Below are 20,089 nucleotides of genomic sequence, written 5' to 3'. Positions count from 1 at the left end.
ATTAGAAAAAAAGACTTTGTTGTCTTTTGGTGTCAAACCAATCCTTGTTTTTATTAGCGAAGTTGCCTTAGTATTCATACCAAATTATTCTAATTAATTCTTATGGGCTACTTATATTACATATTTACGTTAATACATACTTACATTCTAAGTGTATAAAATATTAACTGGGTAGATACATATATGCAGCTCGGTGGGAAGTGCAAGCTCAGCAAATAACATTAGTTGTGGGAAATGCTTAGTAAGCAAAAACGGAATAGAGTTAGTTAGGTGTCAACGCGTCGTGGGAATAAATTGTGTGCAGGCTAAGGTTGGTGGTGAGCAACTCGTCAGTTTTAAATTGAAACAGAATACTTCTCAAGATACGAGACAGTAGACTGTCGTGGCGCGTGTCGGAATATACACACCTGCTCAAAATAATAGGTACACAGCAGTCCTTCACTTTCAAAACACAAAAAAAATCCATTTTATTAAATCAGTGTTATGAAAATAAAACACACTTTTATCCTTGTCCTATTTATTAATGAAAATAAGCAAACTTCACATTAAAGTAACGAAAAACATATTAGTTATTATTTAAAAACATTATTTGGCCGAAATTAACCTGCTCATAAAAATAGGTACAATTTTGATCAGATAGTAATTATAAAAAAAATATATCTTTTACACATTTAACATTGCTTAGTTAATAACCAGTATATCCACCTTCATTCTGAACTACTTTACCTATTATTTTGAGCATATTATTTATAAAAGTCTGGTAGGTTTCTACGGGTATCTCAAACCAAGTCTTTTGAACACATTCCCATAATTGGTCTTTGTTGGAGATAGTTTGTCCTACCAATTTCTTTCTTAAATCTCCCCACAGGTTTTCAATTGGATTTATGTCCGGGGATTGACTAGGAAACTTCAAAACATTAACATCATGGTCCTAAAAGGATTTCTTGACCAGCTTGGATGTATGTTTTGGGTCGTTATCTTCCTCATACACCCAACGTAATGGCATGTTTTCCTCAGCATAGGGTAGCATATTTCCTAGTATGTCCTTGTAATCCACAGCTGTCGTTTTATTGGTTGTTCTGCATATAGGACCTACCCCATATCAAGAAAAACACCCCCATACCATAACTTTCCACCTCTATGATTCACAGTTTTTTTTTTGTGAAAAGGAAATGGAACTCGTTACCTTTTGGGCGACTTACATTTCTTTCCGCATCATTTCCAAACAAATTTATTTTTGCTTCGTCGTTCCAGAGTATATTTCTCCACTTTTTCTATCCTTCAGATCCTGACCAATCCAAATGCTCGTTTGCAAATGTTAACATTGTTTTTAAATTTTTCCCTCGCATTAGTGGAACTTTTCTGGCTATTCTTCCGGGTAGATTAGCCTTGTGTAAGCGGCTGCTAACCATTTGTGCACTAACTACGTTCCCTCTTTCTGCTGCTATCACCTTTGATGTCTTAAAAGAAATCCTTGAGGACTATGATGTTAGTGTTTTGAAGTGGCCTAGTCAATCCCCGGACTTAAATCCGATTGAAAACCTGTTGGGAGATTTAAGAAAGAAATTGGCAGGTCAAATTTTCTCCAACAATGACCAATTATGGGAATGTGTTCAAAAAACTTGGTTTGAGATACCCGTAGAAACCTGCCAGACTTTTATCAATAATATGCTCAAAAGAATGGGTAAAGTAGTTCAGAATGAAAGTGGATATACTGGTTATTAACTAAGCAATGTTAAATGTGTAAAAGAAAAGTTTTGTTTCATATATTTTTTTTATAATTACTATCTGATCAAAATTGTACCTATTTTTATGAGCAGGTTAATTTCGGCCAAATAATGTTTTTAAATAATAACTAATATGTTTTTCGTTACTTTAATGTGAAGTTTGCTTATTTTCATTAATAAATAGGACAAGATAAAAGTGTGTTTTATTTTCATAACATTGATTTAATAAAATGGATTTTTTTTGTTTTGAAATTGAAGGGCTGCTGTGTACCTATTATTTTGAGCAGGTGTGTATGTATGTACAATTGAATGAATATGTATGTAAGAATCAATGCATCTCAAGACATACCAAAACGAATCAAAATATATGTTTGTACAAATGAAAGAATGAATAAGTGACTGAGTGAATGAATGAATGCCACACTATGTCAAATCGCTAGATTCATCACCTCCTCCTCACGCTATATATGGGTACTTTGAAAAAGATATGCTTTCGGAAATACTTACTACCGATGAATTATTTACGAAGATTATAATATCGCAAGCAAAAGTAAATTATTATAAAATACTCAACTTCCGATTAGTCTTTTAAAGATTGCCATGAATTCTAAAATTTGCAAGTAATGTAATAAATGTCAATATGGGTTATTATATTTTGTACGTGACGCTACTGTAATAACCTTCTTTAGAACGTTCGTCGAACTCAAAATCAGAAAGAAAAGAAAACCAAAGCTTGTAAGACTGCGACCCCATCAATAAGTAGCAAAGATGCTATCAACCCACGTAAGCTATGTGGCCACCACTTATAGTTGCACCAATGATTGTTGTTATTACCTTATTTATGGTTGCTGTTGTTGTTGCCCCGCTCCCCCGTTGGTACAAAGCCACCTTGTGGCAAATCATCATTAAATTCATTTGTGTGCAACGCGGATTTTCTCATTTGCGCGTAAACCCACAATTGTGAAAGCAACAACAATTCAACAAATCCAAGCAACCAATAACTGCGATGCACAAGAAAAGTTGCAAGAAGTCGATTGTAACGACAATTCTTTTGTGCTTTCCACTACGTTTACACCTCTTTGCATTTGCATGCAACTGACAAATACAACAAATATAGCACGAATATATATTAAACAAGTAAGAAAAGCTAAGTTCGGGTGTAACCGAACATTACATACTCAGCTGAGAGCTTTGGAGACAAAATAAGGGAAAATCAAAATGAACCTAGGGTAACCCTGGAATGTGTTTGTATGACATGTGTATCAAATGAAAGGTGTTAATGATTATTTAAATCTTAGTGGGCCTTAGTTCGCCTTTTCGAGATATCGCCACAAGGGTGGACCAGGGGTGACTCTAGAATGTGTTTGTACGATATGGGTATCAAATTAAAAGTATTAATGAGGGTTTTAAAATGGAGCAGCCCTTAGTTGTATATGTGAAGGCGTTTTCGAGATATCGACCAAAATGTGGACCAGGGTGACCCAGAACATCATCTGTCGGGTACCGAAAATTTATTTATATATGTCATACCACGAACAGTATTCCTGCCAAGATTCCAAGGGCAAGTTTTTTCTAAAGTTATATTTTGCGTCAAAAAACCAATCCAATTACCATGTTTCATCTTTTTTTTCATATTTGGTACAGAATTATGGCATTTTTTTCATTTTTCGTAGTTTTCGATATCGGAAAAGTGGGCGTAGTCATAGTCGGATTTCGGCCATGTTTTATACCAAGATAAAGTGACTTCAGATAAGTACGTGAACTAAGTTTAGTTAAGATATATCGATTTTTGCGCAAGTTATCGTGTTAACGGCCGAGCGGAAAGACAGACGGTCGACTTCGCCCATTTTCACAGAAAACAGTTATCGTCATAGAATTTATGTCCCAAATTTCACAAGGGTTGTTAAATTTTTGTTCGACTTATGGCATTAAAAGTATTCTAGACGAATTAAATGAAAAAGGGCGGAGTTACGCTCGTTTTGAAATTTTCTTTTATCTTTGTATTTTGTTGCACCATATCATTACTGGAGTCGAATGTTGACATAATTTACTTTTATACTGTAAAGATATTAAATTTTTTGTTAAAATTTAACTTAAAAAAAAATTTTTTTTTAAAGTGGGCGTGTTCGTCATCCAATTTCGCAAATTTTTATTTAGCACACATACAGTAATAGGAGTAACGTGCCAAATTTCATCACGATATCTTCAACGACTGCCAAATTACAGCTTGCAAAACTTTTAAATTACCTTCTTTAAAAGTGGGCGGTGCCACGCCCATTGTCCAAAATTTTTCTAATTTTCTATTTTGCGTCATAAGGTCAACGCACCTACCAAGGTTCATCGCTTTATCCGTCTTTGGTAATGAATTATCGCACTTTTTCGGTTTTTCGAAATTTTCGATATCGAAAAAGTGGGCGTGGTTGTATTCCGATTTCGTTCATTTTAAATAGCGATCTGATATGAGCGCCCAGGAACTTACATACCAAATTTCATCAAGATACCTCAAAATTTACTCAAGTTATCGTGTTTACAGACGGACGGACAGACGGACGGACGGACCAGGGGCGGATACAGGTCTCCAGATGAGGGGGGGGGGGGCGATCATGGCCGAAAGCTCAAAATCCATTTTTGCCATGGAAGTCAGTAATATAAATTAATTATTAACTTCAGAACACCATTTTGACATAATTACAAATAAACGTATCGAATTTATCTTTAAGCACTCAAATTAGCTCAATTAATTGAAAGAATTCGAACAAAAAACAATCAAGAAATGATTTCATACAGCTCAAAGGTAGAAGCTAGTTCTTTCTGATAAGAGAGTTTCACTTGTGGCTTTAACTAAGTGGAGTTATTTTGAATCTATATCTATTGCAGCAATCAAAAAAGGAAAAAAAGAGATGAATAATTTGACTTCAGACCCCATTCTTGGAAACGAATGAACTTTTGTTTACAACGAATGAACTTTTGTTTACAATTTAATGAACAGACAGCTGATTTCGAGCCCCATTCCTGGAAACGAATTGAGAGAGAATAAAAGTTTCGTATCAGGTCATCAGTGGCTCTGATATTGCATAAATGAAACGACATATTAGGTGTGTTCCGCAACTTTTATAAAAAAAAATGAAGTTGGTTGGTGATATGAAGAATTTTTTTATGTTTTGCAAGGTCACCATGTTTCAACTATTTTATTCACAAACCATGGCATATCTGCGGCAATAAGCGGAAAAAGCAAAACTCACTTATTTATTATTTACCTTTTTTCGCTAGACAAGCAGACAAAAGAAGATAAGAAATATTTCATTCAATCTCAATTTTACGGAAATCTAAAAAATGCATTTCAATTTCTGGCAAATTAAGCGCGCCCAATATTTATTCAGGTAGGTCTGAGGGGGGGGGGGGTCGCCCCATCGCCCTCCCCCCCTGTATCCGCCATTGGGACGGACATGGCTAAATGAATTTCTTTTTTCACCCAGATTAATTTGATATATAGAAGTCTATATCTATTCGATTAGTTTATGCCGTTACGGATTACCGTTATGCGAACAAAGTTAATATACTCTGTGAGCTCTGCTCAGCTGAGTATAAATACGCTCGAATAAAGCAAAAATATTACTCCACCTTGGTATAACGCGGCCGAAGTGGCATCAGACGAGTATGGGCACATCCAGAAGAAGAATCTTGGAACAGCGCCACAAAACGATTTATAACTGTCTCGTGGTGCTGCTTTAATCTTGGCAATGACGTTCTTTGCAACATTGTGTATTTCACTTGTATTGACACACACACACACACACACATAACACAATTGAACACGAAGGTATGTACGCATGGCAATGCAATAGCTGGAAAGGTGAAGTGATAAAGTGGCGGAGGGGGGTGGAACGCTGGTGTTTGAACGCGTAACACGTATCTCCGTAATGTATTTTTATGTTGATTATGCTTATTGCCATGGCTTAGCCAAATGGATGGCATCACTAACGATCTCGGCTTAGGGTCTACAATTGACATTTTTCTTCGTTTTCTGCTCTTGAGCATCTTTTGCATTATAATTTTCTTCTTCTTTTCTATTTACTTCTACTCTGCTTGCAAGTTCCTCCACAAATAAATCTTACTTTAGCGTTGCACAAAAACCCACCCACACATAGACACTTACATGCGAAATGATGATGCACTTATATGTTACGATTTTGAGGTGTTTTTTCGTGTATTTGTGCAACATCGGAAGCGAATAAATAGTAATCGCTTGTTATCATCGGAGGTGTATGTGTGCAGTTTAAGCATAAATTGTTGCAAGTGCAAACGTTCTCGGTTAGTTGTTCTGTGCATATGTATCAACAACAACAACAACAACACACGCCGTTACTGTGAATTGGCAGAGTTAAGGCGTAAGCGGGATTAGGTTGCGTTTAGTTGACGCAACTCTTACTGGAAAGACGAACGTTTACTCGGAGTTGTCGAACGGCAGAATAAATAACACAAAAGTAAATAATATTTTGTTCCACAGCGTTGGGAATCGCCATATTAAGTTGATGCTTATATGGAATTAGAGCTTAAAATGTTGTAACAATACGTGAATTCACCAGGATTATTTACTTGGCCGATATGTAAAGGTAAATAAAAACCGAAAGCATTGGTATTAAGGAGCAGGCACAAAGGTAGAGGTAAACGAAAAGGAATACCAACACTAAATTGAATGCATAAAGTTCAAGGAATGAAAAAATAAGTGAATGACTCACTGTCTGAACTCAAACATCATTTACACAAAATTTTTTATTAACGTCGGCAAACGTGAACAAACACAACTTTATTACTCAACAGCATAACTCAAATAAGCACGCGACTAAGTAAACTTCGTATAAGGGTTTGATTTATAAAGAACCTAAAGCCGGGATGGGTTACATTAAATCTTCTAGACCATCCCACATTAAGTCTTATAGACCATTACGCCACTCACTCCCCAGTTCCTTGAGAAACTTGGGGTAGCCAGAGACTCGCCGGATAAATAAGTGTATGATACATACATATTTGTAACAGGATTACCCTCGCGTAGGTGAGGTTAACATTTGGGTTGGGAAAGCTATAAAGCTTTGTGTTGTATTTTTTTAGTAGTTTGGCTAATATTCGAAGTGTACTTCTGCAATGAAAATCTTCTCCGCAAAACTTCATCTACCTCCTAGTTCCCGTCCCGGAATTTCGTTTAAAGGGGGACGACACAAATTGATAGAGGAGCTCAGCCAAGCTCTATTTCGTGACAACTGACGCTAATTGGGACAAAAAGGAAGGACAAGTCTCGCTGCACCTGCTCCGTTCCTTCACAGTCCTAAATTTATATCCATCATCAGTGACGTAAGTACTTCGTCTTGTTCTCATTTAAGCAGAACTCATGACTCGTTTCTTAAGGCCAATAATATACAAATCATCACCGTATGCCAGTAATTGTGCGTTCTTATAATATAGTACGCCATCACGGCTGCTAGAATTATGTTAAAGAAGTCACGCGAAAGGGAGCGGTCTTGTCAGAAGACTCGTTTAGTTTTGAATGGCTCGGAGAGGTTCTTTCCCAATTATAACAGAACTGGTGATGTAGCTTAATTTAATTTGGCAGAGCCTCATTTACTTTGCAAGGAACTTTAATTTAGACATAGCAGTGTCGAGTTATCAGTCTTTTTTGAAGTCGACAAAAACGAAGGTTAGTGTCGATTCTCTCATCGTGGTTTTTCTCCGAGATCCATTGCACATCTGGCCGATGGTAAATTTACCAGGTCTGAGTCCGCACTGATAAGGTCCAATTCTGATATATTGCGCCAAGTAATTATTATATTATTTCTTTCGAATCATAATATTAACCTTAACTTTACTTGAATTCGGTCTGACCTCATTTACAGATTTGGGACGTTCATTTACTGTTATGTTATTGTTGTTGCTGTAACGATAAAGACACTCCCCCGTGTTAGTCTTCTACGCTCACAAGTGAAACGTGTTAGTCTTCCGTGGAATCCGTGTCATATACCATAAGTTTTAAATCCCAAATTGTGTGGAATATTTTTTGGCGCGCTCAACAAAACTCGATCGTTATTTTAAAAACTATCAAAGCTTTATGCTATTCACCAATATATACAACAACTAATGATGTTTTTATTTTCAAAGTTATAAATGTTTTGTGAGAACACTTTATTTTCTCGTTTCAATATGTATAGGACAATTATCGGTTATAAGGTATCTAAGGGTAAAATTGGTTTCCCACTTTTTAGCTGCAACTCAAATGTAGAAAAAATTTAATGTGTCACTTAGCTTAAACCTTCTACCTCACCTGCAGCAAACAACTATACAAAGTTGCCACATTAATTGCCTCCGTTGTCACCACCCACCAGCAATTAACTAACACTTACAAATACACAAACGTATTTTTACTGCAATTCCATGCTGGAGCATCCATATCGCACCCAAGTGACAGACAACGACTTTTCAGACGCCTTCAACATTTCACTTGCAACATGCAACACCATTACTTGCCACTTCATCATTTTCTCTATTTGCTTTATAATTCGATGTTAGTTAGATTGTCTTCAAGCGTTGTTGCTGTGTCTCGGTGTGTGTGGTGGTATGTCAGGGTGGCTTTTGTGTATGAAATGAAATGCCGTTGCAGGCTTCAAGAATTTGCAAATGTCTCCTGTCATATTTGCAACCTTTTAGCGTTAGCATGCGTGCGAAGGCAATTTCTTGTTGTAGACTGTAGCTGGAAATGAAGCTGAGCTTAAAGTTGCAGGGGGAAAGAGCGCGAGTAATATAAAAAAATTGCGACATGGCAAGTTTCACACTGTCAACAAATTAATGCGATGAATTACTTTTGTGCCGGTGCTTATAAGAGTGAGGTGAGGCAAGCGCTTCCCATTCACGCCCCGTCCTGCATTTTTGTGTGCTATAAGTGCGCTTTGTAATTTGAATGTCATACTTCTACTTGCCACCTCGTGCCACTTTGGTGGATTGTGCGGTGTGCGCAGTGGCATAAATTTACATTGCATTGAAATTTCTTCATTATTCGTCGCTAAGTATGGCTTTAGAAATTTTTGTCGTTGTATAATGACACGGTTGTGGTGTTGTTGAAGCTATAGCTCTAGCTCCAACTCGCTTTGCTATTGGCATGACTGACTGGAAATTGGTCATTAGTTATAGACAGCGTTAAGTGCCTCATCACACACTTGTGTAACCCACACCTACCCACATGAACACATTCACACATAGATCGGATCCATTGTCTGATGCAGCTTTCCATCACATGTCATTTGACTTCATTCCTAGCATGGGCTAGGCTCTGCGCTGAAAATGCAGCTGTTTTTATTTATATTTGCAGCGTAAATTGCCAGTTGCCAGATTTCAAGCTCAAAATGTGGCGGCACTAGAAAACAATTGTGCCACGTTCAATGTTCAGTTATATAGTGCTAAGTGTTGACAAGTTTCACTGAATTTTCTTATTTTGCAATTTCAAATGCAAATGAGTATTTACTGTGACATCGGCTAGTGGCAGTAACATGAAGTTGGCACAACACAAATTGCCGCTGACGTTGAAGCTAATAAGAGAATTTATCACCAACGTTGTGGCAGGCAAATAAGTTATTTGGTGGCATGTTTGTATACCGCACAACAACAAATGTGCTATAAGTTAAAAACGTTTCGCTGTATAATTTCCCTTTTGGTGTTTAGAAAAGCTTAAGCATTGCTGCCACACGTTCGTTTATATTGTTGCATGGTATGTGAAGTGTGTATGTTGCAAGTTATTATAAGAATATACAATGAAGTACTAAATGCTCGTTCATGCAACTCCTTTCAGCTATCGATATACAGATACATATTTGCAGCATCGTGATCCTTGTAGAAAGCAAATATAAATTTCAAACGAAAATATGTGGCAAATAATAAAGCGATAATGAGTATATCGATGGGAATGACCCAATTGCATCTACTGGACACTATTGTTGCCCCTGAAGTTCGCTCTTCCTCATATATGCTGGGTCACGTGTTAGCCGTTCCCTTCGACTATAATTACTATTTATGACTGTATTTTGCGGCTCCTCATCCGTTAGGAAATGCAGTTTGGCTTTGAAATAAACTCGACATGATCAGCTGCAACGAAAGATTTTGCAGTTAAGATTTGTATTTCCCAAACTAAGCTAAATTGTCTGAAAACTTTCTTAAAAAGACGACCTGAGTGGAAGTAGCTAAGTTAAGTTTATTCATATGCCATTTGCCAAGCTTTAAGGTACCACAAATCAAATTAATGGCACGAGAAGTCGTAGGTAGCGCTGGTGTTGCGGATTTCACTAAGATTTTTGACTTTAAGTAAATTGGTTTTCTTTTTTTTGAAGTAGACTTGTGATTTTGTACAGCAGGAGAAAATCCATGCATATGGTAAGCTCTTCGTCTTTGGGCTATTCTACACAGAATAAATACAGAAAAACTAGATACCTCAACTAGATACCTTCAAACTAGACCGCTGCGAATATATTATAAGCCCTTAACAAACTTTCCATAGCTTTTCCTTCCTTGGCCTGGCTTAAATGGTGAACAAGTATGTCTTAGGGTGAACAAGAGGAAATTTTCGTTACCATTTATGCGTTCACGCCATGCTATATTCGTCACAAGTACGTACTTGTGACGAATATAAATTCGAAAGCGATCGCCATCTGGAAACCAGCTTATCCAGTAATTAATAATGACAGCTTGTAAATCAAACTCCAACAAATCCTAATTTGGACTCAGTAGGCAATTGAAAAGTAAAGCCCTTTCTCGTTCTGATTTTTGGCTAGAAGTCAATCAGAAACTCACGAAAATATTGACAGGTCCAAAACAATATTCGAAAATATTTGACAAAAAATGTCATACGAAAAGGCAGATGTAATGCTTGTAATGTTGTATTTGTAATCGAATTTGAAAAAAAAGTTTGATGACGTAGCGCGTTTGAAGTTTTTCGATTTATTACCTTTCTCTCATATCTCGCTACCAGTGGTTGGAGTATTTAAAACTGTTACCTGAGTAAACGACTACGGCGGAGTAAAAATAAAATTTTCGGAGTATATTTTTTTTTTCTTTTTTGAAAGCGGGCCAACAACTAACATCAAATTGGTTTGGTGGCTTGGCAATCCCTTCGATTGTGTTTTCGTCATGAAAATTTTCTCAGCAAAAAAGTTATCTGCCTTTTCAAATGCACATGGAGTCGGCCTAAAACGTGTAGGATTACCAAATAATGCTCCCATTAGCACACGGCATTCTGGAAGAAAAGTGGACTCTATCTCCCCGGATATTATAATTATTTTCGGTTTATCATACATTTTTCATGCTCTTTTAATGACAGAAGGTTGCATTCTGTTGGAATGATAATGGCGACCTGGTAACTGACGTACAGAGGCGAAGAGTTGGTATAAGATAAAAAAACAAAGAAAGTGGGTCTTGCAGTAAATGTGGACAAGACGAAGTACTTGCTGTCATCGTGGCCTTTGTAGCCGTGTCATTGTTGACGGATATAAATTCGAGACTGTGAAGTATTTCGTCATTTGGGAAGCAGCATTAAAAGCAAAAACAATGTCGGCCTAGAAATCAAACGGAGAATAACTCTTGCCAACAAATGCTTCTTTAAGCAATTGAAAAGTAAAGTCACGACGAACAAAATTCTCGCTATACAAGTCACTCATCATAACAGTACTGATGTATGGCTCGGAATAATGGAAGGTGTTGAGAGAAGATGAGATGGCTCTTGGAGTATTCGAGAGAAAAGTTCTCCGGAGGATTTATAGTCCTATACTTGATGTCGACGGCGAGTATCGAAGGAGGTATAATGATGAGCTATATGAGCTTTTCGCAGATATGACGATAGTGCAGCGAATAAAAACAGAAAGCTTCGCTAGCTAGGTCATGTTATGAGGAAAGAAAAGACCTTCACTGAGTTTTGAGAGACAGTTGGAGGAAGCTTTGACCTCGCTTGGTGCTCCCAATTGGCGACTTTTATCGCAAAACAGGGTTAGCTGACCTCACTGACTCAACGTACTTCATTTTTATATAAAACTTCAAGAAGAGCAGTATGTTGAGTTTAGGCAGGATTTACAAATCGGGTCCGGACACATTTTTTGCTTGCATTTTACACCTTCTATCTTATTCCATACGAAAAATGTGAACAAACATTCTTAAGACATAAACAATCATTTCGTCCAATCGTCACTTGTAAACAATCAGCTTTTCATACGTACATAGGCATTGAAAACTTCAATCAAAAGATATTAGGCAGGAATACTATTTAGTTTTCAACTCGACCCAAATAAATCTTTAAGATAAAAAATGTAGTAGGAGGTAAGAGTGGAGCAAAATACTCCGATTGGAATAAAGTCTGAACACTGCGTCAGCAATAAAACATGTTGTCAAAAGCGTGACGTCACGTGGAGAAATTTATTTCCCAGCCAACTATGTTTTTTTTGCTCTCTCATTTTTTAATGCGGGATCTGTTTATTGGTTCATGGATGTAATGCGATATAAATAAAAACTAAGTTCTTGAATGGCAACAACCCATACGGAGAGTAGAGAATATAAAGGACAAATTTAAATTGTTTAATACAGAGGTCACTTTTGGTCACAATTGAAAATCCTTTCACCACATTAGTTTTAATCACCATTAAAGCCGCAACTTAAACTCAAACTGCACATAAACACAATTAAGATAATCACTATGAACTGCCAAGCTGTGAAAGAATCCTTGCCAAGCTCTACTATCTATCTAATAACTATGTGCGACAACTTTAAAGTTTGTTTGTTTTTAATTTGCTTGGTGCTATGCCCTGCGCTAAGCGCTTACCCTGTAGGAAATTTCGTCGGTGGCTAGTTTGCACGTAACAAGTAAGCTGTAATATACTTGTAATGGGTTTCAAGATTAAGTTGTGGGCACTGTTTTTTTAAGTTTCTGTTTTTGGTTCGGTTTATTTTCGAACACAATCCAAAATTTCGAGATTCGATATATGGAGAAATCGGTTATTGTCATTGCTATATTGGTTATGCACTCACCTACGTATCCCTTTAGAGAATCGTGCTAGTTCCCAGTCCCTATACCCTGGCAGTGTTTTCAGCTGACACTTTTAACATTGTGATGTCCTAAAAAATGCGTTTTTAACTGGTTCAGTAGTTTGTAGGTCGTTCTGGAAAAGTCGATGCTTTTGATTTATGATTAATACAAAATACATATAGCCCAGATTTAAGCGGTGTTGGTGCCAGTGAGGCTGCCAACTGATCCGGTCTGAATCCGATTAGCACCAGTTCGAAAGAAGTCAATAAACCTATAGTGCGAGCGCTTAGCCCTGCCCTCCTCCATTTTTTCTGCAGGTTTATGTGTTGAATTATATCGTAACTTGAATAAATAAGCTTAAGGAATTATTTATTATTTAAGTATTCATTAACTTAACATCGGCTTATAATAATTGAATTGTCAGTTATTATGTCTGTTTAAGACAAACTGCAAAGAAAGGAACATTTACTGGCATTATTGTTCGAACGTATGTTACCCAAAGGCAAATTGCTTAAACTGTTCGAAATAGTGGATGGCGTTTTTAATAAGTTGCTTTCAATAATATTTAGCATATAATAAAAACCGCATGAAATCAAAACAAACTCAAAACTAATTTCTATGATGCTCTACACTAAGTTCACCTGTCTTTTTTAGCCACTTTGTGTTTTAAGAATTTCACATAAATATGGGCCCAGTCCATTTCGTCTTATTGAACCGCTTGTACTTAAGCACAGGCAAAATACACTTAAAATTTAGTGACTTTAATTTGAACACATACAACGCGCATACCACAAATCAAGAAAATTCGTTAGCTAAATATTGGAAGGGCAGTTGATTTACGACTCACACAATCAAACTCCTTTCCGCTACAGCATTGAATTTGCCTTTGTTCGTAGCGATGCAGTGCGTAGAGTAAACAATTTTAAGACTTACAGCCACGACACATAAGCAGTTTTTCATATAGATGAGTTTAAAAAAATCTTATGCATTATGAGTAGATTGCACGTATTTTTATGGAGAACGGTAGAATGAGCGGCACTGGCGCCATCCGATATTGAAAAGTAGCCATCTCCCAAATTTTGTTCCAAGCAAACCATAAAAAGAAGAATTTGACATTTGCTTTGGCTAAGGGTGTTGGCACACTTTGCAAGTGAAATTTTTTTCCCACTGGCTAGTAAATTTTCTACCATTTTTCGCAATTAAAAAACAGCAATATAACAATCGATTACGACGCAAAATATGTTAGCAGGTATTTTTGTTGTATAGGGAGAATGTTTATAACAGTGCTTCGCGAAATTTTATATGTGAATCGGCAAGGCGTAATAAACTTCAACTGCCATGTTTGAAGTTCCTTCATATTTACAAACGCAACATCTTGGTTGATTGTGGCGATGTTATTGGAATGCATAAACTTGTGTTAAAAGTATCTATATGAAAAATGTCATTGTGTCACCGCCTTTAGTTCTCAAAAATGTCAGATATGACGGGCCTAATTTCTATTTCAAATAACTATCTTTATAGAGCTAACCGTAAGAATTTGTGAAAAGAAAATTGCAGCCTAATACGTTAAGTAGTGTGCGAGATTACCTCTTTAAAAAATTTTAGACATTGATTTATAATTCCTTCAGATGATTCTAGTAACTTCAATATTTAATTTAGCCAGTATCAGAATCTGGTTAACTTGTTGTGTACACTTCATTTCAGTTGAGTATATTTAAAAATTCTGGCTGGGAATATCATTACATATTTGTGTTTACTTTAGCAATGTATTTACTAAAATGTGTTGTTCTTGTTTTATACTTTTTCTTGTAGGTTTCACATAGATAAGCGCTGCCAGCATCGATGTTCCTGGAAATGTTTGAGTATCGCCTTAATACTAGTAACAGTCGTCCTAAGCGCCATGTTGACCTACTTTGCAGGTGAGTTTCGTGACATTCTCGTAATAACACCTAGTAGCTTAGTGTTAGCAATCTTATTGAAATGTGCGCCTTTTCGCAAGTGTATGAGGAGGTGTGCATCAAAATGGAAGTAATTAAAAGTTATTCATTCGATCATTGGAGTGAATGTGTGAGTACCTTTTTTTTATTTTGTTGAAGAGCATCTTTAAAAATTTATCAAAAATGTTTGAAGAGCGCAGTTTGATTGCACATCATAATGTTTGCTATTATTAATGTTGATATATTTATTGCGCGGCCACTGTGGTGTGATGGTAGCGTGCTCCGCCTACCACACCGAATGCTCTGGGTTCACACCCCGGGCAAAGCAATATCAAAATTTTAGAAATAAGGTTTTTCAATTAGAAGAACATTTTTCTAAGCGGGGTCGCCCCTCGGCAGTGTTTGGCAAGCACTGCGAGTGTATTTCTGCCATGAAAAGCTCTCAGTGAAAACTCATCTGCCTCGCAGATGCCGTTCAGAGTCGGCATAAAACAAGTAGGTCCCGTCCGGCAAATTTGTAGAAATCTCTTTTTATTTATATTTAATTACTCTTGGCTTTTTTAATAACAAATTATTTTTATTTTTTTGTGCTCGCTCACGCTTGAGTTGACCGTATTTATGTGCATTGTACTATACATATATACATATAAGCAAAATGCAGCCAAATAAAGTGTAGATTCAATACACAAGTCATTAGCCCAGCACAGATTCTCTTTAATATCCTTCACGCTGTGGCATTTCGGCGGTGTTGCGTAACGAGGCGAGCGTAATGGCTGTCATTGTTAAACCTTTTCCACAAGCTTTTGTTATATTAATTAAGCGAAAAGGGATTTAATGACATAAGCAAACACGAAGATACTCAGATAGACAGATACTACTTATGATATCTAAAATTTACATATTCCACCTGAACTAAACGCTCAACTGTATGTATAAAAGATGTGTGTAGTGATATTAAATAAAGAGTCAATTCGGTTAATAGCTTCTATCTGTGGATATGTTCATGTACAGGTATGTATGTAAGTGTGTAAACTATGCAAATTAGCATCATTTTAGGCTAATGTAATGCAAACACTTCATCTAAGGTACTTTAACTACTGTCATTTGCCACTTCTCTGATGTTTAACACTACCTAACTATACAAAAATTGACGACGTCTCTTCGTGCATAACATTTTAGTTGAATATATACTAATGAACAGCCAAGTTAAGGTTCAATTCTATCTCGCGCAGCTGCGTAACTTCAATGTGATGCGACTTTGTTTCTATTCCTTTAAAAGCTCCTACTTCCGTCTACCTTTTTCCGGTTTTTCCGCTAATTCCCAAGGAAGAAATGTGTTGGATAGTGCATGTATGACGTGAATTAATGAGTATTCTCTGTTTGTATGGGAACTTACATATTTGTATTTGTATTCGCTTTTGTAGAAAAGTTGTGTGCTCCTAAGTTAGTTGCGAGTGTTTTACAAACACAAAGAACTCGTTAACTTGAATATAGTATAATAGAAAAGCAAACGGAACAAAATATATTATATATACATATGTATTTGAGTATATATGTACATTAGGGCGGGTCGATTTAAAAATCGCTCATTGCTCTGTGAAAATCGTATTCTAGGGATCAAAATAAGAAACTTTGCCAAAGGAACCATACCTCTAAAACGAATTCTGATGTCCCCCCCTTTGGGTCGAACTTTTGGGTAAGGGCAATTTCAATTCTACCTGCTGTGTCTTGTGGTGGCTTAAAAAAACAACACAAGCAATTTTACGATCTGCAATTGTGTCACAGTGATACCTTCATTTTTTAAAACGGTTGAATAAAAAACCCACACAACTATGTTTACGACATGCAAATGCATCACAGTGATGCCTTGGTTTTAAAAGGGGGTTGTAAAAACGCTAATTTCTAATAATTTTTTTTAATTTCTTTTCTATTACTAAGTTAAATTCATTTTTTCATTTACATATGTTCTGACTAAATAAATTTCTAAAGAGAAAAATAAACTCCAAAAAGAAAAAACATAGGCATTTCAAAGTGGGATTTTTCAAAATTTGCCCCTACGACCCAAAGGGGAGGACATCAGAATTCGTTTTAGAGGTATGGTTCCTTCGGCAAAGTTTCTTAATTTGATCACTAGAATATGATTTTCACAGAGCAATGGGCGATTTTTTTGCCTCCCCACAAATCGACCCGGCCTAATGTACATATATACATACATATGTATTATGTTGTATGTTATAATTATGTAACTACATACAATGGGAACACGCAAATAGCAGTGACATTTTTTAGCAAATTTCATCAAATGTGCTCCCATTTTTCATTTTCGGAAAAATAGGAAAATTATTATATCATGATCTCTGTTACTAAAACGTTGTAAACCATTTTTCATTGGTCTTGAGGACAACAAATTCATATCTATAACTCTATTTGTTTATAATTAATAGAAAAAGTTTTTTGTAAATTCGAAAATCTGTGCAAATATCGAAATTGGCCTCTGTAGGATCTATTATGTTCACAAATCCCCCTGAATTCGAAATTCCAACAGTTGCATTGTCGCGTTGCTCAAATGTTTCATCTACATATGTACATATTCGTACGCGGCAAATGGTGAGAGAACTACTGCTTCACTCATTTTCAGTTCAAATAAAATATTGTTTCCCATTGTTGCCACTTACCTATATTGGTCTGTACCAAAATCCTTAAATAATTGTTCTAAAATAATTGTTAGCGCACAAAAAAACTTTAAAGAGAAGCAATAACTTAACCGGCTTATTTTTTTGGACAAATTTTACTTACACGTATTGGGTCGTTATTTTTCGTTTAATATACAAGGTAAAATTTTCGCATTCAATAAAGTTGCATTTAAATAATAATAAACTAAGTTGAAATAAATAATATAAAAAAATAAAATAACAAATATCAAAATAAATTTGCATAAAATACAATATACAAATTTTAATGTAATATCTTTGTAGCAAATTTATTTATTTTTTGTTCAGTATAAGACGTGCTTATCTTTATTTAACAGATTCTTTGTTTTTTATTTTAGGTGCTTTCAAAAAAACATGAAATCACAAATAATGAGTCAACTTTTGTTCAAACTCACTAAATTTATTTACTTATAACAATTAATTGCAAATTTGACCCAAAATGTTTTTCGCCTTTCCAGATTTTATGCTGATTTTATATATAGTACGTCTTATACTGAACAAAAAATAAATAAATTTGCTACAAAGATATTACATTAAAATTTGTATATTGTCTTTTATGCTAATTTATTTTGATATTTCTTATTTTATTTTATTATATTATCTTTTATTTCACTTTGGTTTATTATTATTTAAATGCAACTTGATTGTATCGGAAAATTTCACGTTGTATATTAAGCGAAAAAAACGACCCAAAAACGTTTTCGGTTTTAGGTCGAAATATTGCATAGGCAATATATTACCTACTATATTTATTATTCGGCTAACTTTGTTGGATTATATGCCCATTAATCGGATGCTTAGATCCCATAATCCTAATTTGTTTATATCGCTTAAAGTTATGAAATCAATTTTATTTTAGTAAATATGTTTGTGTGAATAATTTCAATGCTTTTGTTTGTTTTTCTTTTCTTTCTAATTTATTGTGCTTTATTATATCTTAGTATTATATCGTTCACAGACGATATTTTATGGTAGATATGGTTATATATATTCGTGAAATGGAGTGTTTACAAATTTAAATTAATTACGTACATAGATCTGAATTGCAATCTCCACATTAAATATCCTAACATCATAGGATGAACCTTCATATTCCCACAATGATAACATTAAAACCCGGAAAAAAGTCAAAGTGCTTATTGCGTTTTTATATGCAACTGTTTATTAACTTCACTTAATTTTTTCGCACTTTAAGTACTTAATTTTTTTTTTCTTTCATTTAAATTTTTTTAGTAAACTCTGCCTTCTTTCTTATTACAAACTTTTTTTATATTTTTATTTTTTATGAAGGTATTCTCTATTCTATTCGAAATTTTCGTTTTGTATCACACTTATGTACATACTACATATGTATTTATACAAAATTAAACTCGGTAAAGCGCCAATTTCATACCTAACGGGTGGCATGAAATAGGCTAAATTCCATTAGCACATTTCTTCGTTTTTAACTAAAAGTTCGTGTTTTTGAATTATGACACTATTGAAGTAAATGGGCGATATATGTATATGGGTGATATAGGCCTACTGGGGAACCGAGCACACAAAACTAACTTCGGTAGCGCCCCAACGGGGACCTCCCGGGTGGTGTGGAAAAAGCTATTTTTCAATTTAATTTCAAGTAATTTCACCATAATTATATGTCAATTTCTTTTGATTTTACATATTTTTTATATTTTTGTTTAAGGAGCTCCATACCAAACCGTTATAATTACATTTGAAAATTTTGTAGAAAATTTAAGAAAATACAATAAAAAATTACAACGTCTTAATGAAAAATTTAAGTAAGTTAGACCAGTTTGCTATATTGCCACTCACTGCTTAACTATTAACGCATTATTGCACTACCCCCAACACTGGCTGCATAGACTGAGTTGAAAAAAAAAAAACAAGTTGATCGAATTTCGACCACAGGCGATACTAGTAATATTTAATTTTCAAACTTTTCAAAACTTTTCTTCCATAGGACCTGTTTTTAAGAACGAATAAATTCCACTCGTAAAAGTTTTTTTTTTTCAGTGAAGCAAAGCATAAACAAGAAATAGCGACATGCAGTCACTTAACTCCATGTTTCCTTCCGGGCCTATACATAAATCATTACTTCATTAAAACTTACACGTACTTAGTAAAGAAGAGTGAAAGTGCTAATAGAAAAATTTAATACCAAACTCAATCACGGAGCTGTAATAAGTCCCCAGCATTTTGTGTGACAATCCGTGGTTGAAGCTCCGAAAAAAAAATAATCACAATTACTTGACAGTAGTTTAAAATAGAAGATAAACGTAAAAAACTCATTACAGTCTTCTTCCAGAATCCGATTTTACCTTTTAATTCAGCAATCGATTGAACGTCACACTCTGCATCTAAAAAATACGATGATTACTTCATTGAGGGTCTGTTTTCGGTAATGTTTACCCGGGAGAACTAACTTCCTAATTCCTAATTTGGTTTATTGAATCTAATTTTTTGTTTGCAGTAGCGAAACACCGCAAAAATGTATTTGGATTACGGTTGACTGAGGTGGCCCCACTGCTGCGCTTTTGACCGAGTGTAAGCTATCACACACCACGTAGATAGATTTATAATATCCCAAAATGCATTAAAATGTGATATACACTCTCAGTTCAGTTGCTTGAAGTGTTAGAAGCTTCATGCAACTTTCTCGTCGATAGT

The 20,089-nt window shown here is 35.4% G+C and overlaps 1 protein-coding gene across 5 annotated transcripts in view; it reads left to right on the top strand.

Moving 5' to 3' along the window:
- The window catches only part of Ten-a (tenascin accessory), a 458,238-nt gene that overhangs the window by 211,343 nt on the left and 226,806 nt on the right, over positions 1–20,089 (top strand). For all 5 annotated transcript variants that reach the window (XM_067778438.1, XM_067778436.1, XM_067778434.1 and 2 more), the window contains exon 4: positions 14,584–14,690. In XM_067778438.1, the coding sequence (XP_067634539.1) occupies positions 14,584–14,690 (107 nt within the window). The remainder of the gene's footprint in view (positions 1–14,583; positions 14,691–20,089) is intronic.

Source organism: Eurosta solidaginis, chromosome 4 (assembly GCF_040869045.1).
Source record: "Eurosta solidaginis isolate ZX-2024a chromosome 4, ASM4086904v1, whole genome shotgun sequence".
Lineage (NCBI taxonomy): Eukaryota > Metazoa > Arthropoda > Insecta > Diptera > Tephritidae > Eurosta > Eurosta solidaginis.
The sequence above is the reverse complement of the archived record's forward strand: the minus strand, read 5'-3'. Positions and strand labels throughout refer to the sequence as shown.